The 24,679-nt window shown below is 42.7% G+C and overlaps 2 protein-coding genes across 2 annotated transcripts in view; both read right to left on the bottom strand.

Moving 5' to 3' along the window:
- The window catches only part of NFKBID (NFKB inhibitor delta), a 56,302-nt gene extending 39,355 nt beyond the window's left edge, over window positions 1-16,947 (bottom strand). Inside the window, exon 1 of the mRNA XM_070763992.1 lies at window positions 16,860-16,947. Coding sequence (XP_070620093.1) covers window positions 16,860-16,881 — 22 coding nt within the window. The 5' untranslated portion in view covers window positions 16,882-16,947. The remainder of the gene's footprint in view (window positions 1-16,859) is intronic.
- Window positions 1-24,679, bottom strand: part of LOC139173994 (IgGFc-binding protein-like) — an 842,349-nt gene that overhangs the window by 282,185 nt on the left and 535,485 nt on the right. The gene's annotated exons all lie outside the window — the stretch shown is intronic.

Here is a 24,679-nt window from a genome sequence, read left to right as displayed (position 1 = left end):
CCATCCTAAGATAAAATACAGGAAATAATATAAGTGCAGACTAGATGGACCAGGAGGTCTTTTTCTGCCGTCCATCTTCTATGTTTCTATCTATGTAATCTCTGATCTTTCCCCCAACTAACCTCAGATTGTGCCCCCTTGTTCTTGTGTTCACTTTTTCTATTAATTACATTCAAAGTAGTGGACAAGACCAGGGGGGGGGAAAAAAGAAAGAATAAAAAAAGACAATGGGATTTTATGCACAACTAATTTGAAAGTATATTAAATTAATCAGATCTGGTAATGATGGTATTAAATTTATCTTTATGCACTTAGCCGTTCATTCCATATGAAATCCTAATTTCTCCATTATTATTAATTCCATCTTTATGATTTTATCGTTGCCCGCTGGTGTCCCATGATATATTGCATTTTGGCAGATGGGACCATCTCCCAGGTTTCAGGACCTCAAAAGGTGTACTTCAGCTCTTATGAAAAAGATTATTTGAAAAAGATTTAGGGCACTGTTCTAGGAGCATTCTGGGAGTTGAAGTCCGCACGTCTTAAAGCTGCCAAGTTTGAAAAACACTAATTTAGCATCAAATCAAATCAAATTTATTTTTACAGTCATAGACCAAAACAAATAAAAACATTTAGTGAATACACAAGCAAAAGTTGTAGGATAAAATAATAAATAACAGATAAAATCCCTTATAAAATCCAGTCTATCAATTACGCATTGTCAATATTACTAAAATTACAATCCATAAGGTGTGAGGTCTATAGTCAGTTTGATACTATTAGGGAAAGGAATAATCAAGGTTGCCACATTTGTCGTATAAATTAGCTAACGTGTATTAGACACTTAAAAGCTGGCCACAAATGGTATACAGTGATCCCTTGTTTTTCACAGGGATGCGTTCCATGACCATCCGTGAAAAATGAATTTCCTTGAAGTAGAGGAAAGATATTTTTTTATGTATTTAATGAGTATTTGGACTTTTAAAACCCACCCTTTGAAATAAACAGTCATTCTATAATGTTTCTCAGCTGGAACTACATGTGATATCCTACCAGTTTCTTTAATAGAGTGCAGTAGTACTGTAGAAGAATTTTATGAATTTTTAATGGATTTAAAATTTTCAATGGATTGAATGGATTTAAGCCCCCTTTGAAAACCCATGAAGTCGCGAATCCGTGAAAGATGAATTGCGAAGTAGTGAGGGATTACTGTAAATACATAAATAAATAAATAAATAAATAAATAAATACATACATACATACATACATATATACATACATACATATATGCACACATATATATATACACATACATACACACATACACACTTAACACACATATATGTATATGCACATGTACATATATACACACATACACATAAGGTATATAATTAAGAATAAGAGTTTTTATTTGTTTGTTTGTTTGTTTGTTTACTTACTTACTTATTTATTTATTTTTATTTATTTTGTCCAATACAAATTCAAAGTTAAGGAGAATAAAAACGTGTAGTAGTAAATATCAGGGAAGGGATAGAAGAAGAGATATGAGAATAGAATACAATGAAGAGTAGAGGAAAGGATATATGCAGGGGAGAAAAGACATATAAAATATAGGAGAGACAATTGGACAGGGGACGGAAGGCACACGAGTGCACTTATGCTCGCCCCTTACTGACTTCTAAGGAATTTGGAGAGGTCAACCGTGGAAAGTCTAAGGGAAAAATGTTGGGGGTTGGGGGTTGACACCACGGAGTCTGGTAATGAGTTCCACGCTTCAACAACTCGATTGCTAAAGTCATATTTTTTACAGTCAAGTTTGAAGTGGTTGATATTAAGTTTGAACCTGTTGCGTGCTCTTGTGTTATTGCGGTTGAAGCTGAAGTAGTTGTTGACAGGCAGGATGTTGCAGCATATGATCTTGTGGGCAATGCTTAGATCACGTTTAAGGAGTCGTAGCTCTAAGCTTTCTAGACCCAGGATTGTAAGTCTAGTTTCGTAGGGTTGACAGAGTTGACAGAAGGTCTTGAATGATGCCTCTCCGAGGCCCTTGCAAACACACACAAACACACAAACAGACACACAGAGCGGTTTCCATATCTCAGACTGGCACCTGACTCTGCAGGAGGTTTCGCCTTATGACCTACCAACGTGGCCTCATCTGCTCCCTCTGAAGAGCCAAGCGTCCCCCATGCAAATGGCCAGGCTAAAAAGGGACCAGAGCAGCCCCTTTCACAAGACAATCCTGGGCTGAGTCTTAACCAGCAACGAAAAGCCCCGAACCAGCATTTATCCTCCGCCTCCAATTTTCCCCTGCCCTTGTCAGAGTTCCCTTCTCTTAGCCAAGAAGAAAAAAAATCACCTTGCTCTTCATTCGGCTCATGAATCACGGTTGCCCTCTCTCTGGCCTTTAGTCTCATCCCCTGAAATGTTCCATCTCAAACACAAACACACAGAAAAAAATATGTTTTTCCAAAGCAGGTGACAACCGTCCACTCCCCTCCCCTTTTATTTTTCCTAAAAGCAGACCATCAAATGCTAATAGGGAAAAGGAGGGCGGAATCAAGAATAGCAAACGGGTCCACAGGTCTGTCGCTGCGGTTGTCGAGCTGACTTTGCTAAACAGCTCAGAGCCTTGCTTCCGTGATGGAAGACATGACAGCCTCTGGAGGAAGTGAGATGCAAGAGAGCTTCGGCCGTCGTCAGGCTTATCTCTCCCCTAAAACAAACATTTCCGAAGCCACAAGTTCAGGTTGTTTCCGATTGCTGTAGGTTACGTAAGTCATTTCAAGAAGTAAGCGAGTGTCGAGCAGAAGGAAATAGTAACCACCTACTCAGCCAGGTCCCCGATGCTAGCAAAGGGATTGAGGTCATGGGCAGAAGGAATCACCGTGAGGAATGGGAAGAAGTATCCCAACGCAAGACAAGACAACGCGAGAGCAATCATGGGCTTTCCCAAATACAGAAACATAGAAGTCTGACGGCAGAAAAAGACCTCATGGTCCATCTAGTCTGCCCTTATACTATTTCCTGTATTTTATCTTACAATGGATATATGTTTATCCCAGGCATGTTTAAATTCAGTTACTGTGGATTTACCAACCACGTCTGCTGGAAGTTTGTTCCAAGGATCTACTACTCTTTCAATGAAATAATATTTTCTCATGTTGCTTTTGATATGCCCATGTAACACCAACACTCCGCAGTCTGCATTGGTTGCCGATCAGTTTCCGGTCACAATTCAAAGTGTTGGTTATGACCTATAAAGCCCTTCATGGCACCGGACCAGATTATCTCAGGGACTGCCTTCTGCTGCACAAATCCCAGCGACCAGTTAGGTCCCACAGAGTGGGCCTTCTCCGGGTCCTGTCAACTAAACAATGTTGTTTGGTGGGGCCCATGGGAAGAGCCTTCTCTGTGGCGGCCCCGGCCCTCTGGAACCAACTCCCCCCGGAGATTAGAATTGCCCCCACCCTCCTCGCCTTACATAATCTCCTTAAAACCCACCTCTGCATTCAGGCATGGGGGAACTGAGATATTCTTTCCCCCTAGGCCCTTACAATTTATGCATGGTATGTTTGTATGTATGTTTGGTTTTACAATAAGGGTTTTTGTAGTTGTTTTAGTATTGGATTGTTACATGCTATTTTTATTACTGTTGTTAGCCGCCCCGAGTCTACGGAGAGGGGCGGCCTACAAAACCAATAAATAAATAAATAATAAATAAAGGATCAGGTCAAAGAAATGGGGCTGCAGAGCACAAATGTAGTTTAAGCAGCTGCCACTAAAAAAAAAATGAGAGGGAATCCACCTATTCTCCAAAGCACTTGAAGGCAGGACAAGAAGCAATGGGTGGAAACTAATCAAAGAGAGAAGCAACTTAGAATTCAGGAGAAATTTCCTGACAGTGACAACAAGTAATCAGTGGAACAGCTTACCTCCAGAAGTTGTGAATGCTCACACGGCTGCATTCTGGACTATTTGCAGCCTCCGAACGCTCTTCAAGGGTAGCCCCATGTAGAGCGCATTGCAATAATCAAGACGGGAGATGATGAGGGCCTGAGTGACTGTGTGCAAGGCCTCCTGGTCCAAATACAGTGGTAACTCTACCAGTGTTCCCTCTAATTTTTTTGGGGGGTGGGCGGAAAAGTATAGTGTCTGAGCGGCAGTCCCTGCGGGACTGGGCGGCACAGAAATAATAAACAAACAAACAAACAAACAAACAAACAAATAAAAAACCCACCCTGTTTTGCCTCAGAGAATTTCAAAATAAACTACTGTACTGTGTGTCTATAACAGTGAGCTCATAATAGGGCAACTCTATCAATATCAAAATGCCACTTAAATAGTTGAGCTAGTTTCAAACTAGATTTTGATTTTCTTTCTCTCTTCCTTACTCCCATTCTTTTTCTTTCTCTTTTCCTTCCTCTCTTTTTTCTGTTTCTCTCTCTTCCTCTCTTCCTCTCTCTCTCCTTCCCTCTCACTCTTTCCCTCTTGGCTTCTGAGCAGGTTTGGAAAACTCTGAGTTGATGATGATTTTTAAGTGAGCGATTGCTCACTGCTCAGCTTAGAGGGGACTATGACCTCTCCTTAAGAACTTAATTCGTTCCGTGACCAGGTTCTTAAGTAGAAAAGTTTGCAAGTAGAAGCAACTTTTCCCATAGGAATCAATGTAAAATCAAATACTGTGTGCAAACCCATTAGGAAAGAAATAAAAGCTCGGAAATTTGGGTGGGAGGAGGAGGAAGAAGAAGAAGAAGAGGAGGACAGTTGCTCCCAAGGAAGAAGGTGAGGTGAGGGGAATAAAAAAAAATCCAAAACTTAAAAAAAAAAGAGGAACTCTCAGGCAGAAAGGAGGATCACATGCCTCCCATACACCCAGCGCGAGGCTGCCTCCCATGCACTGCGCCAGAGAGAGAAACCCAGAGGGAATAGCAGGAAACTGGCCGGGCCTTCGTGCTGCTCTCAAATTTCCTGGGAAATTTTTCCGGGCTCGGGTTCTTAAGTAGAAAATGGTCCTTAAGAAGAGGCAAAAAAATCTTGAACACCCGGTTCTTGTCTAAAAAAGTTCTTAAGTAGAGGCGTTCTTAGGTAGAGGTACCACTGTAGGGGCGTAATTGGTACACCAGCCAAACCTTGGACAAGGTCCCCCTGGCCACAGCCAAGAGATGGTATTCAAGGTTAAGCTGTGGATCCAGGAGGACACCCCAGTTACAAACCCTATCTGAGGGGGTCAGAGTCTCCCCCCACCAGAACAATGGACGGACAGATGGAACAGTGCTTCGGAGGGAATGCTCAGAGCCACTCAGTCTTGTCTGGGTTTAGCTTGCATGTCTTTGCTTTCCAGGTTGAATCCACCTGATGGTTACATCTGTTCCACAACAACCTGTGTTATTCGCATCTTTTGAGTCAAAGCCTGGTCCAAGGGCAGCTGGGATTTGTCCATCCTTAACTGCTCAAAAGGCGGGGAAGTAGAAATTGGAGGGGATAGCAGGGAAAGAGAGGAGAAAGGGCAGCCGCAGCTGTAAATATTTTATAAATGAACAGACCAACAAGCAGAGAAAGGATGAAGTGGCAGTAGAAAAAGGCAGCACTATTACATTCCCCGTTGCTTTGACAGAAACAGGAGGAGAAAGCGAAGGAAATGTAGAGATGACTTTGGAGCTGCTAAGGGAGATGATACAAGAACTTGGTGCTGGGAAAGTGGAAAATGCGAGAAAGACATTCAAAGTAGCATTGTCTTGATTCCCTTTGGTATAAGAAGTGGTGAAAGAAACATTGACCAGCTTTCAAGGTTCTCCTATTATTTCCCAGAACAATACAGTAACTTTTCTGGAGTGCTTGTTTGTTTCCTTACCAGGTCTACCCAAAGTAATAATAATACAGCGGTACCTCTACTTACGAACTTAATTCGTTCCGTGACCAGGTTCTTAAGTAGAAAAGTTTGTACGTAGAAGCAATTTTATCCCATAGGTATCAATGTAAAAGCAAATAATGTGTGTGATTGAGGGTGGAGGACCTGTTTCCTCCCAGGAGATTCCTAGAGAGGCCCCACGGAGGCTTCTCCCCGCTTTTTCCAGCCCTGTTTCCTTCCAGGAGATTCCTAGAGAGGCCCCACAGAGACTGCACGAATCCCAGCGACCAGTTAGGTCCCACAGAGTGGGTTTTCTCCGGGTCCCGTCAACTAAACAATGCCGCTTGGCGGGACCCAGGGGAAGAGCCTTCTCTGTGGCGGCCCTGGCCCTCTGGAACCAACTCCCCCCAGAGATTAGAATTGCCCCCAGCCTCCTTGCCTTTCGTAAGCTACTTAAAACCCACCTCTGCCGTCAGGCATGGGGGAACTGAGATACTCTTTCCCCCTAGGCCTTTACAATTTTATGCATGGTATGTCTGAATGTATGTTTGGTTTTTACTTTAATGGGTTTTTAATTGTTTTTACTATTGGATTATTGTGTATACTGTTCTATTATTGTTGTTAGCCGCCCCGAGTCTCCGGAGAGGTGCGGCATACAAATCCAATAAATCAAAATCAAATCAAATCTTCTCCCCGCCTTTTCCAGCCCTGTTTCCTCCCAGGAGATTCCTAGAGAGGCCCCACAGAGGCTTCTCCCCACTTTTTCCGGCCCTGTTTCCTCCCAGGAGATTCCTAGAGAGGCCCCACAGAGGCTTCTCCCTGCTTTTTCCGGTTACAGTTTCAGAGGCTCGGGTTTGTAAGTGGAAAATGGTTCTTGAGAAGAGGCAAAAAAATCTTGAACACCCGGTTCTTATCTAGAAAAGATCGTACGTAGAGGCTTTCTTAGGTAGAGGTACCAGTGTAATAATAATCCTTAGAATAACATTTCCACCATCTAGGCATCTTCCTGTCAGATGGGCAAAATTTCCAGGCAATGTTTCTGCGATGTTTGCTTGAAATCTTGGAGAGCCTCTGCTGGTGGTTGCCAGCCAGTAAGTCTTGACCGTAGTTAGGCTTATTCATAAGATGGTACACACCATATGACCTTGGGGAGAGAGTAGCTTGCGGAAAAATCCACCCCGCAGCGATCATTATTAGCGTGAAAGCAAGCCTTGACGGAACAGGCATCAAAACATCACGTAGACACCAGCTTCTTAAGATACGTGCCTCTCTGCACAGCTGTAACTTTCACATCCTTGACAATGCCCCCTTTCTCACTAAACCTGTCTGCAAATTTCACACAGATAGAGAAGACCCCACCCTACTGGCCTTCCGGAAAGCTGTAAAGACCTGACTTTTCCAGAAGGCCTGGGTCCATTGATTACAGGACACACCTTGGAGATTTGGCCATAAATGATACCTGTGGTTTAGTTATGGATTTTAAATTGTTTTTAAATTGTTCCTTTTTTTAAGACCTTCTAATATTAATACTGTATGTCTTGTTCTCTTTGGTTGTGAACCGCCCAGATTCGAATTGATGAAAAACAAGAAGATGATAATGATAACGATAACGATAACAACAACAGCAAGAGCAAGAGCAACAACAAAAACAACAATATGTTGTTGTTTTCATGGCACTGGGCCAGATTATCTCAGGGACCGCCTTCTGCCGCACGAATCCCAGCGACCAGTTAGGTCCCACAGAGTGGGCCTTCTCCGGGTCCCGTCAACTAAACAATGTCGGTTGGCGGGGCCCAGGAGAAGAGCCTTCTCTGTGGTGGCCCCAGCCCTCTGGAACCAACTCCCCCCAGAGATTAGAATAGCCCCCACCCTCCTTGCCTTTCGCAAGCTCCTCAAAACCCACCTCTGCCATCAGGCATGGGGGAACTAAGATAATCTTTCCCCCTAGGCTTCTACAATTTATGCATGGTATGTTTGCATGTATGATTAGTTTTATAGCAAGGGTTTTTAGCTGTTTTAGTATTGGATTTTTACATTCTGTTTTTGTCACTGTTGTTAGCCGCCCCGAGTCCACGGAGAGGGGTGGCATACAAATCCAATAAATGAATGAATGAATGAATGAATGAATGAATGAATGAATAAATAAATAAATAAATAAACACAATACACCAGACCTCAAGATTGTGGAGAAGAAAAAAGGGTGGATCATTGATGTTGCCATACCAGGTGACAGTTGAATTATTGAAAAACAAGATAATAATAATAATAATAATAATAATAATAATAATAATAATAATAATAATATCCCAGGGGACAGCAGAATTGAGGAGAAGCAGCTAGAGAAATTAGTGAACTACGAAGATCTAAAAATCGAGCTGCAACGACTCTGGCATAAGCCAGTGAAAGTGGTCCCAGTGGTACTTGGCACGCTGGGCGCAGTACCAAAGGATCTCAGCGGACATTTGAAAACCATTGGAATTGACAAAATCTCCATCTGTCAATTGCAAAAGGCCACTTTACTGGGATCGGCAAACATAATTCGCCGCTACATCACGCAGGCCTAGGTGCTTGGGAAGCGCCCGACTGGTGATGAAATACGAAATCCAGCATAGTGATCTCGTTTGCTGTGTTGTACTCACATAATAATGATAATGATAATGATGATGATGATGATGATGATAATAATAATAATGATGATGATAATGATAATGATAATGATAATGATAATGATAATGATAATGATAATGATAATGATAATGATAATGATAATGATAATGATAATGATAATGATAATGATAATGATAATGATAATGATAATGATAATGATAATGATAATGATAATTATTATTATTATTATTTACCCTCCTCCCCATTTCTTTAAATCCACCTTTTGGGTTTGCAAGGCCCTATCCTTCTTCCATCCTAGGCTGCGTCTTACCCCTTCTGGAGATCGCTGCAGGGCGGGAGCCGTTGAGGGATAAATAAATAACCAAATGGCAAGAAATCAAAGTGACATCTGAGCTAGAGTTACATTCCCGGTAATAACTTGCCGTAAATCACACTGGGTGTGGAGGGCCATCATTCTTTTCCTGCTAACGTCTTCCGCGGCAATACTGGAATTTGGAGTCACGAAGGAAATGGATTGGAAAGGTGTAGACAGAAGCTCAGGAATATTTCATACAGGTGAGGATCAGGGGTGGTTTTCACTTACCTTCCCTACCGGTTTGCAAATGTGTGTTTGCGCACATATGTTGAAGTGTTAAAGATTGTGCAGAGTGACCCTGGAGTTACCAAGGATGCACAGAGGAAGCTTGGAGGCCTAGCAGATATCCAGCTGAAAGCCCAGAGATATGAATAATGGTTCAGTAAGACAAGCCAAGAGTATAAATATTATTTACTTTGGCAAATATCTTAGTCAAGAACAGTTTTAGGCACACTCAGTTAAATAACTCAATACATATACATACCGTATATCTTACTTGTCCAGCTTACAAATACATAAACCAGCATTTAGCACAAAGCAGGCACTGAGGACATAATAGTAATAGCAGAGAGTAATCAGAGAGAGAGAGAGGGAGGGAGAAGGAGAGGGGAAAAGGAAAAGGGAGGGAGAGAAAGGGGGAGAGAGAGAAGGAGAGGGAGAGAGAGATGCTTTTGGCTCCCTCTCATGGCTAACTGCAACACTAACACTTAAAGCTATAGTGTTACAATTCATTTAAACATACATGGATAGTTTGTTTATATATGAACAAACCCAATCAGTTATGTGCATAGTGCTAACAGTGCATGATTGCTTTGCTCACATGAGCCACCTCCACACATTGCCCGCATGCGTGCCTTCTGCACAAGTGCCCAGCCATGAAAACATGGCTAAGTTTAAGTTTAGGTTTTATTAGATTTGTATGCCGCCCCTCTCCGAAGACTCGGGGCGGCTCACAACAACAGCAATACAATATACAAAGTACAAATCCAATATAAGTTAAAAGCAATTTAAAACCCATACATATTAAAAAAAAAGATCATTACTACACAATCATACCATTCTCATATATTACAGTCAGAAAAAAGGTGGTGCTGGGGGGACAAGATAGTTATTCCCCCCATGCTTGGTGACATAGATAGGTCTTCAACATCTTACGGAAGGCGGGAAGAGTAGGGGCAATTTGAATCCCTGGGGGGAGTTGATTCCAGAGGGCCGTGGCCGCCACAGAGAAGGCTCTTCTCCTGGGTCCCACCAAACGGCATTGTTTAGTCGACGGGACCCGGAGAAGGCCAACTCTGTGGGACCTAATTAGCTGCTGGTCCCGGAGGTATGGCATTATACCTGGGTGAGTAGGTAGGCCTAACCACAGCCTGCTGCTACCAGTTCACCTAAACCAATCTGAACCAGCAGCATTCCTCTTCCGGGGAGGATGAACACATGGAAGGAAAGGGTCATTTTCTGCAGACCCAGCCTTAGGGATCCAGGGTTATTGGAGAAGTAGTTTTACAGGTCACCCCTGAATTGCAACAGTCCATTTACTGACTGTTCAAAGTTACAATGGCACTGCAAAAGTAACTTACAATCATTTTTCACATTCACAAATGTCCCATGAATTCATGGTCATGTGGTCAAAATACATTATGATGGGTGCAGTGTCCCAGGGTCACGTGATCCTCTTTTTATGAGCTTCCGACAAGCAAATTCAATGGGGAAGCAAGATTCACTTGAACGACCAGGTTACTCACTTAACAGCTGCCGCCATTCACTTTACAGCTGTACAATGGAGCAAAACTCACTTGTCAAAAGTTTCACTTCGCCCCGGAATTTTCGTTCTTACAACGCAACCGTCAAACCGTGCCCAGGTTCCAAATGTGGGGCAGATGGTCCGATTTTGCTCAAAAGCTAAATGTTTTTACAAATTAACAGAGTTGGAAGAGTTTTTTTAAAAATTACTTAGTAGAAGTGAATGGTTTCCCGCCATGAGCATAACAACAACTGCAGTGATTCATTTAACAACCATGGCAAAACAGTTCATATAATTGGACACATCTAACTTAACAACGCCCTTGCTTAGCAATGGAAATTCCAGTCCCCATTGTAATAATAATAATAATAATAATAATAATAATAATAATAATAATAATAATAACAACAACAACAACAACAACAAAACAACAAAACAACAGCAACAACAACAACAACAATAACAATAACAATGCCAAGTACCACTGGGACCACTTTCACTGGCTTATGCCAAATCGAGCTGCAACGACTCTGGCATAAGCCAGTGAAAGTGGTCCCAGTGGTACTTGGCACGCTGGGCGCAGTACCAAAGGATCTCAGTGGACATTTGAAAACCATCGGAATTGACAAAATCTCCATTTGTCAATTGCAAAAGGCCGCTTTACTGGGATCGGCAAACATAATTCGCCCTACATCACGCAGTCCTAGGTGCTTGGGAAGCACCCAACTGGTGATGAAATACGAAATCCAGCATAGTGATCTCGTTTGCTGTGTTGCACTGACATAATAATAATAATAATAATAATAATAATAATAATAATAATAATAACAACAACAACAACAACAACAACAACAACAACCACAGAGTTGGAAGGGACCTTGGAGGTCTTCTAGTCCAACCCCTTGCTTAGGCTACACTACTTCAGACAGATGGTTATCCAATATCTGCTTTAAAACTTCCAGTGTTGGGGCATTCACAACTTCTGGAGGCAAGCTGTTCCACTGATTAACTGTTCTGACTGTCAGGAAATTCCTCCTTAGTTCTAAGTTACTTTTCCCCTTGTTTAGTTTCCACCCATTGCTTCTTGTTCTACCCTCAAGTGCTTTGGAGAATAGGTTGACTCGTTCTTCTTTGTGGCAACCCCTGACGTTAGAACACTGCTATCATATCTCCCCTGGTCCTTCTTTTCATTAAACTAACCATGACCCCTGAGTTTTCGCCCCAAGTTTACTTCTCTCCTTGTTTAGTTTCCACCCATTGCTTCTTGTCCTACCCTCCATTGCTTTGGAGAATAGCTTGACTCCCTCTTCTTTGTGGCAACCCCTGAGATATGGGAACACTGGTCTCCTCTGGTCCTCCTTTTCATTAAACCAGACATATTCAATTCCAGCAACCGTTCTTCAAATGTTTTAGCCTCTAGCCCCCTAATCACCCTGTCTGCACTCTTTCTAGATTTTATGAAAGAGCATCGCAAGTGCATTAATCTTCCTCGTTGGGGGTGGGGTGGGGGGAGGCAAGACTCTGCAACGCAGCGCATCAAATTAGATCTCCTAAAAGAGGATTCAGTGACTTAAGAAGGATAAGAAAAGCTGAAGCTCGGGACGTCAAATCCCTCCCAGCTGGCTGGGTTTGTGTGTGTGTGAGTTGTGTCTTTATAACTAACGGCAGTTTGCTTCGGAGCCCCTGGCGCACCCGCGCATATTTGTTCTAGGCATCCCACGGAAATCCCCGGGCTGTCCTTGCAAAGCCCCTCTTGCGTGGGCCGCCGCAACCGTCCCTCGAGACCCAGGGTTGCCCCCTAAGAGCCATCGGGGACATTCCTGGGCAAGCCGTCGGGGCGCGGCTGGCGGGGATTCCGATTAGCCGGCGGGGCGCGACCGCCAGTGGGGAAACGCCGACTGGCCCTTCCTCATTTCGCCTCTGGTCCGACACGGCTGGTGCACATCTCCCCCCAGCCACACATACACACCCAGACACCCCCGCCCCCCAGGCAACGCGAGCCAGACCAAGCGTGGCCCGCCCGCGCGTGGCAGGGAATCCCCAACGACGCGTCACTGGGAAACCCCCTCGGACGTTCTTACTCGTTGGAAGGTAGAAGCGGCGCGGGAGATTGCCAAATTTTGGACATGGTCAGATTTAGGAGCTCGGGCGGGTGAGGATAGACCCTCTCTCTTTGCCCCTCCCCAAGCCCTTCGCCCTCGCTAGTTGCCCCTAGAGCGGGGGGTCTCTCCAACCTTGGCAACTTTTAAGACTGGTGGACTTCGATTCTCCAAAGAGTTCCTCAGCAGACAAAGCTGAGAATTGCCGTCCAACAAGTCTTAAAAGTTGCTAAGGTTGGAGACCCCCTGCCCTAGAGGTCTGGGGAGGTTCTCAGTCATCCGGGTCACGGGTGCTTTCGTGAGTGTGTGTGGGTAACGCGCAAAAAGGCAATTTTGGATTTTCTTTCTATTTCCTTCGAAGGATTTTCCCTTTTCGTTCAAGAAGCTTCTTCGGTTTTGATCTCTTGGACTCTAAGAACTGAATTTTGACTATTTGACTATGGCAACTGAAAAAGATTTCTGGATGAAACCTCTTCAAGCGAAACAAACAAGCAAGCAAGTGAACAACAACAACAAAAGTCCAGTTGCTTTTTGGAAAAGCATCTTTGGTTCCCCTAACAACTTAACATGGAGAAGAAAATCTGTGAAAATTCTCAAGTCATCCAGATGATCCATAATTATCTCAAAGGGGCTTTTCTTTTTCAAAAAGGCAAAAAGGTTTCAAAAGGGGGGAAAATATAGTCCAGTTGCCTTTTGGGAAAAAAACAAACATCTTTGAATGAACCTCTGGACGGAGGTCTTCAAACTTGGCAACTTTTTAAGACTTGTGGACTTCAATCCCCAGACTTCTCCATAGCTGGCTAGAGAATTCTGGGAACTGAAGTCCACAAATCTTAAAGTCCACTCTGGACAATCTCTGCTTTCATCTCCCCTCCTTTCCTCCCTCCCTCTCCCTTTGTGGGTCCTTTTTCTGCATCTCATTAATTTATTTTATTTATTTATTAATTTTGTCCAATACACAATACATATCGAAGAGAATAGACCTGTAGTATTACATATAAAGAAAAGGATAGAAGAAAAGATATAAAAATAGAGGAGAAGATATATGATACATCACCCTGTCCTAAAAGTTGCCAACTGATCAAGAAATAAAAGGGGGAAATGCTCCTGTGCTGGGAGGGTCTTTTTTGACACTGCTAGCAACACTTCAAATGTAGATTCTTGGAAAGGTAGCATTTTCCAGCAGAACATGGCTAAATTCTCGCTTTGGGAACGGAAGAGTTGGTCTCCTTAGGGTCCCATCGACCAAACAATGTCGGCTGGCGGGACCTAGGGGAAGAGCCTTCTCTGTGGGTGCCCCGGCCCTCTGGAATCAGCTCCCCCTGGAGATTCGTACTGCCCCCACCCTCCTTGCCTTCCGAAAAAGTTTAAAACTCATCTTTGCTGCAAGGTCTGGGGTTCCTTAGACCTTCTCCCCTGACCGATGAATGCTTAGTTTGACTGCTGAATGAATGATATTGACAGTTTTAAATTAGAATTTTAAGATTGTTTTTTAAGGTATAATTGGATTGTTATTATTGTTTCCTGTTTTTCTGTACATGCTGTGAGCCGCCCCGAGTCCTCGGAGAGGGGCGGCATATAAATCCAAATAAATAAATAAATAAATAAATAAATAAATAAATAAATAAATGAATGAATGAATGAATGAATGAATGAATGAATGAAGGAAGGAAGGAAGGAAGGAAGGAAGGAAGGAAGGAAGGCAGAAAGAAAGAAAGAAAGAAAGAAAGAAAGAGTGAGATCTATGGATGGGTCATTACTACCAAAAGGAAAGTCCATTTGCTTCAATTCGTGACTTCTACAGAGACAAATTAAGTGCCCCCCTCCCCACATGAGTTCTACAGAGGCCCTGGGAAAAAGAAGAGGATAAATTAATAACTTCCATTTTAAGATGGAAGGGAAACAACAATAAGCGTATGAATATGATTAATCATAATTTGAGCCTGGCAGGACAATTGCTTTGCTTCAGGTTCCAATCAAATACAGGGCAGCTATGCCCAACTAATCATTTTTAGGCAATGATCACTCAGATTGTGCACTTAGGAGAGAGCATTTAAATTTCCGAGCACAGAAGTGCCTCTCTCCTGGCATTTTTAAAAATTCTGCAGCAGCCTGAACATAAAAAAAAAATAAAAATTAAAAGGCTGGCTCTGAATAGCCCTTTCTCTTGCTTCTGGAGAGCAGTGGGCTGTGGTTCCCAAATTATTTCTTTCTCCCCTTGGGGATGACAAGTGTTGTGGGCACAGCAATTAATGAGGGGCATTGGGATAAGTGTATTTTGGGAGATGTGGCAGAAGAGTAGAATCCAACCTAAGCAACAGCTGGCAGTGGGGAAAAAATATTCGATATTTCTTTTGCCCAAAGCAAAAATCAATGAACCTCTCTGCAGATCGGAGAACTCTATTGCCAGTGTGGTTTTTTTCTCTTTTGGCTCACTGTTTTGATCTTAAACAATATTCTCGTTCGCACGAATTTAGCTTGTTCAAACTGAAACGTTCAATGCACTTACGGATAAGTAAACCTGACTGGAGCAAGAATGGGCCTTGCTCGAGTGAGTTTGACTATCTCCAGGTCAGAGAGAGTAGGGAGAAAAAGAACAAACCCCTTTCACCAGAGGATTAATATTTGATAGGCTGATATTAAAGGCAGAGGACTGAATCAATTAGAAAGATATTTCAGCCCTGGATGAAACTCCTTTAGACCCATCTTGGGAGGCCAAGAGTCGCTTTAGGAAAAAATAAGATTTGGAATATCACATAAAACCCCTAACTAACCCCTATCTTGGACTAAGATGAATGTTTAGCAAACCCTTTTCACTGCTGTCCATCACAATTTTGCAAAAGCATTTCCATGGGAGACTTCTCGAAAACAGCCTATATCTACCAGACCCGTGTTTTTCAAATTTGGCAACTTTGAAAAGGCGAGGACTCCGAACTCCCAGGCAATATTGCCTGGGAAATTTTAGGAGTCGAAGTCCACATAGAAACATAGAAGACTGACGGCCGAAAAAGACCTCATGGTCCATCTAGTCTGCCCTTATACTATTTCCTGTATTTTATCTTACAATGGATCTATGTTTATCCCAGGCATGTTTAAATTCAGTTACTGTGGATTTACCAACCACGTCTGCTGGAAGTTTGTTCCAACGATCTACTACTCTTTTAGTAAAATAATATTTTCTCATGTTGCTTTTGATCTTTCCCCCAACTAACTTCAGATTGTGTCCCCTTGTTCTTGTGTTGACTTTCCTATTAAAAACACTTCCCTCCTGAACCTTATTTAACCGTTTAATATATTTAAATGTTTCGATCATGTCCCCCCTTTTCCTTCTGTCCTCCAGACTATACAGATTGAGTTCATTAAGCCTTTCCTGATACGTTTTATGCTTAAGACCTTCCACCATTCTTGTAGCCCGTCTTTGGACCTGTTCAATTTTGTCAATATCTTTTTGTAGGTGAGGTCTCCAGAACTGAACACAGTACTCCAAATGGGGTCTCACCAGCGCTCTATATAAGGGGATCACAATCTCCCTCTTCCTGCTTGTTATACCTCTAGCTATGCAGCCAAGCATCCTACTTGCTTTCCCTACCGCCCGACCACACTGCTCACCCATTTTGAGACTGTCAGAAATCACTACCCCTAAATCCTTCTCTTCTGAAGTTTTTGCTAACACAGAACTGCCAATGCAATACTCAGATTGAGGATTCCTTTTCCCCAAGTGCATGTCTTAGATGTTAAAAAACAAACATTTTGCACTAGTGATTCAAACAAAATAGCAACAGATTTATATACGACTTCACAGTACTACACAGTCCTTTCTAAGTGGTTTACAGAATCAGCGTATTCCCCCCACAAAAAAATAATTTGGGTGCTCAAATGCTGACGATCATGACTTTTTCTTCTTCAAACAGGCCCAAAGTTCGGCTAAAAGGCCTCTTGGCCTGAGACTAGAGAAATCTTGCTTGCATTGCAGCTACACCCAAACAGAAACGCTACCAGGAAACCAAACAACTAGTACATAACTACGGCGAGGACTTCAACTGCAGCTCCGAGCGAGGTTGAATTCTTTCTCTTGCTCCATTCTAACAGAGAACCAGACATTTCCATCTCTTAGGACAAGCCAAATGCTGGTATACACATCCAGCCAGGCAACTTTGGGGAAAACCAAAATCTTTTGCCTACCTTTTGGAAATCTCATTCCCATCTCTAGCCCTCGTGGGGCACCAGAGTTATTGCTGTTCTCCGCCACCTTCTTGCCTGGCGTCTTAAGTCAATGCGCGGCTCTGACAAAAAGCACGCTTGAATTTTATCAGGAGGAAGCTGAGCTGTCGTTTATACCAGGGGGAGGAAGTGCTTGTACAACCCTTTGGGAAGACCCACGCCCCTCCCACTACTAAATAAAGCTGCTTGGAACCAAAGCCTGCAGGGCAGGTGAATCACCGAAGCATCTTTGGCACAGATAACAATACTCTGCATGGGCCGGTGGGGAATGAAAAACTAGATTTCCAGAATTTCAAAACCTGGGCTTTGTTCCTGTTTGTAAGTTTTGGAGTTAACATAGAAACATAGAAACATAGAAGACTGCAGAAAAAGACCTCATGATCCATCTAGCCTGCCCTTATACTATTTTCTGTATTTTATCTTAGGATGGTTATATGTTTATCCCAGGCATGTTTAAATTCAGTTACTATGGATTTACCAACCATGTCTGCTGGGAGTTTGTTCCAAGGATCTACTACTCTTTCAGAAAAATAATATTTTCTCACGTTACTTCTGATCTTTCCCCCAACTAACCTCAGATTGTGCCCCCTTGTTCTTGTGTTCACTTTCCTATTAAAAACACTTCCCTCCTGAACCTTATTTAACCCTTTGACATATTTAAATGTTTCGATCATGTCCCCCCTTTTCCTTCTGTCCTCCAGACTATACAGATTGAGTTCATGAAGTCTTTCCTGATAGGTTTTATGCTTAAGACCTTTCACCATTCTTGTAGCCCGTCTTCGAACCCGTTCAATTTTGTCAATATCTTTTTGTAGGTGAGGTCTCCAGAACTGGACACAGTATTCCAAATGTAGTCTCACCAGCACTCTATATAGCAGGATCATAATCTCCCTCTTCCTGCTTGTTATACCTCTAGCTATGCAGCCAAGCATCCTACTTGCTTTCCCTATCACCTGGCTGTGGTAGTAATGTATGTTAGTTAGTAATGTCAAGGTTTATTCTGGGAGAAGAATTATACCGGCATGGATTCTACAGGTTGGAAGTGATTGTGATTATGTCAGAACATAAAGAAAATTATAGTAAGGGGAATCAATATTTAATACTGCACATAACAACTGCAGCTAGGATGACTTTTGCCCAATTTTGGGGGGAAAATGAGAAACCTCCCCCCCCCAGAAAAGGCAATAATAAATAAAATTGATGATTGTTCCGAGATGGACAAGCTTACATTGGAACTAAGAGGTCAAAAGGAATCAAAAAGAATATTATGAAACGGGGGAACAGTGGCACAAATGGATTGAATTAAAAAACACAAATAGGAAGATCATGGATAACTCTTAAAATTGGTATGAAAGATGTCAATATGTAAAAAGAAAGACATAATTATATATATATATGTGTGAATAGAAATGTATAACTATATTAATTATTGTGTTAAAGAAATAAATTTTGAATGATATTACTGTGATGAAATGTAGATATACGAATGTTCTTTTCATGCACCAATGCAGAACTACTCAAAGCATAATCTTGTTATTGTTTTTAAAGAAAATGTATGAAAATCGATAAAGTTTTCTAAAAAAGTCAGAACATTGCCAGAGGACATTAAGTGGAGGCAGAATTGGTAGCAATGACAAACCACGATTAAAGCAGGAGACTGGTTTCTCCTTGGAGCGATGCTTTGCCAGAAATTCTCTCTTGCTTCCAAATTGCTCTATTAAATATTTCCCAATGCACGGAGATCTTCAACCATCTTCTAACTTAACAGTTTTCAAACCTTTATTTTCCCTCCCCTGGGCAAAATAAACATAGGATCTCATTGGACTCTTCCCTTCCAAACGTCTTTGTTGGATATTTCGTTCATGCACACATAGAAGATTTTATTTTTATTTATTTATTTATTTACTTATTTATTTAGTCCAATACACAATGAGGGTTTTAGTGGGTATATATCTATATACACGTAATAAAATACATGATGAAGGTTATAGAGGAGATACTCATAGTAAAATATATCTAAGAAATAATAGAAAAGAAGGTATAGTTGTTCTGTCTGGGTCCCCCCAGACGCCAACACCAACCAAAAAGAGTACCCAGACACACTGGTAAAAAGCAAAGGCAGTTTATATAATTCAAAGCAAACACAGGTAACAAAAACTGTTCTTACAGACAGGAACACTATGAAGCTTCACAGAGGTTTCACGAAGGCCAGGCAATAAAACAAGATTCTTGCTGGCAAAAACCACGCTGGAGATAATAAAAACCCACGCCTCTCCCAAGTCTTCCAGACTTCTAGGCCACAAGCCAAGATCAGAGATGCCAAGAATCGAAGCAAGGTCACAGGACTCCCAAATGATAACTCTCCACAAGTCTGTAAGGGCGGGCCTGCCTTTTCAACCCTGCTGAGGAGAACCACACCCAAACCCAGCTGTTGACAATTCAGGGATGGAAATACCTTTCTAATTGGCCCCGTCTTTGAGCTGCTCGTCGCTGCCTCATGTCTATTATAGCCTGTGCGTCTTCATCCAATGAATCCAGGCTACTAGCTGGGGAGGCCCCCCCCGGGGGGTCTCAGGCTGCTCTCCCTCCTCCTCTTCCTGATGTTCCTCTCCCCCGTCTGCCTGGTCCTCCCCCTCCTGTTCACTGTCCTCCTCTTCTGGGCATGGATCCGGCAGAGATCCAGCCGGTCCCTGAGGAGCCTCAGGCTGAATCACAACAATAGTAATGGAACATATCAATGAAAGAATAGAAGAAGAGATATAGGAATAGAAGAAAGGTATAGGAGATATAGGAGAGCAATAGGACAGGGGACGGAAGGCACTCTAGTGCACTTGTACTCGCCCCTTACTGACCTCTTAGGAATCTGGATAGGTCAACCATAGACAATGTAAGGGTAAAGTGTTGGGGGTTTGGGGATGACACTATGGAGTCCAGTAATGAGTTCCACGCTTCGACAACTCGGTTACTGAAGTCGTATTTTTTACAGTCAAGTTTGGAGCGGTTAATATTAAGTTTAAATCTGTTGTGTGCTCTTGTGTTGTTGTGGTTGAAGCTGAAGTAGTCGCCGACAGGCAGGACGCTGCAGCATATGATCCTGTGGGCAATACTTAGATCTTGTTTAAGGCGTCTTAGTTCTAAACTTTCTAGGCCCAGGATTGAAAGTCTAGTCTCATAGGGTATTCTATTTAATTAATTAATTTATTCTTTCATTTAAACCATTTCCCCATTCAACGACTTTCACACGTTTTTCCTCCTGGGAGAATATAAATTGGGGTGTGTGTGTCTCTTTAGAGTTTTTTTTCCAAATGGCCCTGTTGGATATTGTGTTGGCATGGACAAAACGTTCATCAGTTTTGTTCTACTTCAACAACTGTGAAACTTTCTTTCGCAATGGGGAAATTGAACCAAAGGTCTTTTTGATATAAAGTGGTACCTCTACTTAAGAACGCCTCTACTTAAGAACTTTTCTAGATAAGAATGGGTTGCTCAAGATTTTTTTGCCTCTACTTAAGAACCATTTTCTAGTTAAGAACCCGAGCCTGGAAAAATTTCCCAGGAAATTTGAGAGCAGCATGAAGGCCCGTCCAGTTTCCTGCCATTCCCCCTTTAATCCCAGCCATCTCGGGCTATTCTGGGCTGCCAGAGGAGCCTTTCAGTGGCACTTAAGAAGGCTTTGGCAACCCAGAGCGAACAGACTGTTTCCTTTCTCTGGGCACTTGGAGAGGGAATAAACCGCTTCGCTGTGGTGACTCCCTCGCGCTGCCCCTCATACACCCGGCGCGAGGTTGCCTCCCGGAGTGTCTGGGTGCAGAAAGCCAAAAGGGGGCGCTCACCTCACCTTCTTCTTTCGGCAGCGACTGTCCTCCTCCTCCTCTTCTTCCTCCTTCTCCTCTCACCCAAATTTCGAGCTTTTATTTCTTTCCTAATGGGTTTGCACGCATAATTTGCTTATACATTGTTTCCTATGGGAAAAATTGCTTCTACCTAAGAACGTTTCTACTTAAGAACCTGGTCACGGAACGAATTACTTTTTTAATTGTTCTGTCTGGGTTCCCCCAGACCTCAACACCAACTGGAAAAAACAGCCAGACACGCTGGTAAAAGCAAAAGTACTTTATAGCTTGAAAAATAAACACAGAGAAAAACCTGTTCTTCCCAACAGGCAGGCTAGGAGACTTTACAGCAGAGTCCTGATGTCCAGACAATACAGCAAACTTCTTGTTGGCACACCCACCACTGTAGAGCATAAGACCCCCACCTTTTCCCCCCCAAGGTTTCAGTATTCAAAGTCACAAATCAGAATTCCAAGACACCAAAGATCACAGCCAGGTCCCAAGACTCCCAAAGATAATACTCCACAAGCCAGGAAGGGTGGGTCTGCCTTTTAGCCTTTCCAGAGAGCACCACACCCAAACCCAGCTGTTGCCTCTTTAGTGCTGAAAGTACCTAGCCAATTGGTCCCTTCTTTGTGTTGCTCTTCTTTGTCGCAGATCGATTATTGCTTGTGCATTTTCCTCTAAGGAATCCAGGCTGCTTGCTGGGGAGAGCTCCCTCTCGGGGGCCTCTGGCTGTTCCCCCTCTTCCTCAGCCTGGGATTCCTCCTCCTCGTCTGCCTGCACCTCCTGTTCCTCATCCTCCCCCTCTGAGCAGGAAACCGACAGAAGATCAGCCATTCCCTGAGGGGCCTCGGACGGAATCACAACATTAATTAGAGGTACCACTGTACTCAATCAGTTTCTTTGTTGTTCCAGAAATGACGGTGGGAATAATACCATAGGCTAAAACAATGGACTTTTTAAATATTAAGAACGACTTAATATAAAGAGAGAGCCGGGCTGGTGCAGTGCTTAGATTGCAGCACTGCAGGCTACTTCAGCTAACTGCTAACTGTAGTTCAGCAGTTCAAACCTCACCACCGGCTCAAGGTTGACTCAGCCTCCCATCCTTCCGAGGTGGGTAAAATGAAGGCCCAGATTGTTGGAGGCATGATACTGATTCTGTAAACCGCTTAGAGAAGGGTGTAAAAGCACTTAGAAGTGATATTTTATTGATTTATTTATTTATTGGATTTGTATGCCACCCCTCTCCGCAGACTCGGGGCGGCTAACAACAGCAATAAAACAGTATATAACAAAATCCAATACTAAAAACAGTTAAAAACCCATTATTATAAAAACCAAACATACATACAGACATACCATGCATAAAATTGTAAAGGCCTAGGGGGAAAGAGTATCTCAATTCCCCCATGCCTGGTGGCAGAGGTGGGTTTTAAGCAGCTTTCGAAAGGCAAGGAGGGTGGGGGCAATTCTAATCTCTGGGGGGAGTTGGTTCCAGAGGGCCGGGGCCGCCACAGAGAAGGCTCTTCCTCTGGGTCCCGCCAAGCAACATTGTTTGGTTGACGGGACCCGGAGAAGACCCACTCTGTGGGACCTAACTGGTCGCTGGGATTCGTGCAGCAGAAGGCGGTCCCTGAGGTATATAAGTGCTATTGTTATTGTTTGGGAGATTCACTACGCCTAGGAGTGGGTTCCTCCCCATTTGGACTGAATCGCCCAAACTGGTGATGTCACTGAAGTGGATCAAATGGTGCCTCTCTGTAGGCACCACCAATTTTTGGGGTGATTTCTAAGCAATTTCCTCCCCACTGTTTTGAAGTATTTTCCTGTTGTGCTGCTTGTAAAAGGGCCCTACGATCCACCCCCAGGTCTATACTGACATTTATTCCTTTGCATGAAGGACAGCTGATCTGCTCCTCAGCTGTGTTTCGGACCTGTGATGGAGCATGCGTGGATGTCAAATTGCACGATGCACATGTGCACAAGCGTAGTCCATGTGTGCGTGTGAAACATCACGAGGCGAACCAGTGGTGATGGTAAGTGGAACCCACCCCGACTTAGAACCTCATTCTTTATATGCCTATCAGTTTCTGGTCTCAATTCAAAGTGTTGGTTATGACCTATAAAGCCCTACATGGCATCGGACCAGAATACATCCGGAACCGCCTTCTGCCGCACGAATCCCAGTGACCGATTAGGTCCCACAGAGTTGGCCTTCTCCGGGTCTTGTCGATTAAGCAATGTCGTCTGGCAAGCTCCAGGGGAAGAGCCTTCTCTGTGGCAGCCCCGGCCCTCTGGAACCAACTCCCACCGGAGATCAGAACCACCACCGTCCTCCGTGCCTTTCGTGAGTTGTTGAAAACTCACCTTTGCTGCCAGGCATGGGGAAATTGATACCTCTCCTAACTACTGTTTTATGTATGATTTGATTGGATTGTGTGATTATTTTATGAATAAAGGTTTGTAAATTGTGTTTTTAGATATTGGATTTGTACATTGTTATTATTGTTGTGAGCCGCCCCAAGTTTTCAGAGAGGGGCGGCATACAAATCTAATAAATTATTATTATTATTATTATTATTATTATTATTATTTTTTTATTTTTATTTTTATTTTTATTTTTATTTTTATTTTTATTTTTATTTTTATTTTTATTTTTATTTTTATTTTTATTTTTATTTTTATTTTTATTTTTATTTTTATTTTTATTTTTTTATTTTTTTATTATTATTATTATTATTATTATTATTATTATTATTATTATTATTATTATTATTATGAGTACAGGCAGTCCTCGACTTCCAACCATTCATTTAGTGACCATTCAAAGTTGCACCGGCAGAAATGAAGATGCGTGTACAGCTCCAGCTGATTGGCGGCTGTCACTTCCTGGATTACTGGTTTCGGCTCAGCTCTCCTTTTTTTCCTTGATGCTGCTGTTGCGTCAGCGCTCCTTGCTTTTTTCCTCTTTCCTCCTTCCTGGCCTTGGATGAGCTTCCCTCTCTCCTGCCTGGCTCCCCTCCAGCCTCATGTGGCCACATCCCGCCTGAGGTGCAAGCAGAAGGTGTGGGTGGAAGTGGCGCTGGCAGCATTTATGTTTCTGGCAGCACCCATTCGCCTAGCTACCCAGCCCAGCGACCCAGGAAGGACGGCATGGAAAATGCAAAGTAAATTAATAATAATAATAATAATAATAATAATAATAATAATAACAACAACAACAACAACAACAATAATAATAATAATAATAATAATTTGTTAGATTTGTATGCTGCCCCTCTCCGAAGACTTGGGGCGGTTCACAACAACAACAAATACAGTAACAATGATTCAAATCCAATTAATAAAAAGTAAAATTAAAACCGTTTAATATTAAAACCAATCAATACGACACAATCATACCAGCTCCCCCCGGAGATTAGAACTGCCCCCACCCTCCTTGCCTTTTGTAAAGTTCTTAAGACCCATCTCTGCCATCAGGCATGGGGGAACTGAGACATCTCCCCCGGGCCTATACAGTTTATACATGGTATGTTTGTGTGTATGTTTGCTTTTAATAATGGGGTTTTTAATGTTTTTTAAATTATCAGATTTGTTCTTACATTGTCTTTGTTATTGTTGTGAGCCGCCCAGAGTCTACGGAGAGGGGCGGCGTACAAATCTAATAAATAATAATAATAATAATAATAATAATAATAATAATAATAATAATAATAATTCTCAAATGCTATAGTCAGAAGAGAGGGAGGAATTAATCCCCCCATGCCTGGTGGCATAGGTGAGTCTTTAACATTTTGCGGAAGACAGGGAGGGTGGGGACAGTTCAAATCTCAATTGTCACCCCAGCGAGCGACACTGGTAAGGTTGTAAGTCAAGGACTTAACAGTTTACTTGAACGATGATGATCATTCAAGCCACTCCCATCTGGTCACATGGCTGGCA

Source organism: Erythrolamprus reginae, chromosome 11 (assembly GCF_031021105.1).
Source record: "Erythrolamprus reginae isolate rEryReg1 chromosome 11, rEryReg1.hap1, whole genome shotgun sequence".
Classification (NCBI taxonomy): Eukaryota; Metazoa; Chordata; class Lepidosauria; order Squamata; family Dipsadidae; genus Erythrolamprus; species Erythrolamprus reginae.
The sequence above is the reverse complement of the archived record's forward strand: the minus strand, read 5'-3'. Positions and strand labels throughout refer to the sequence as shown.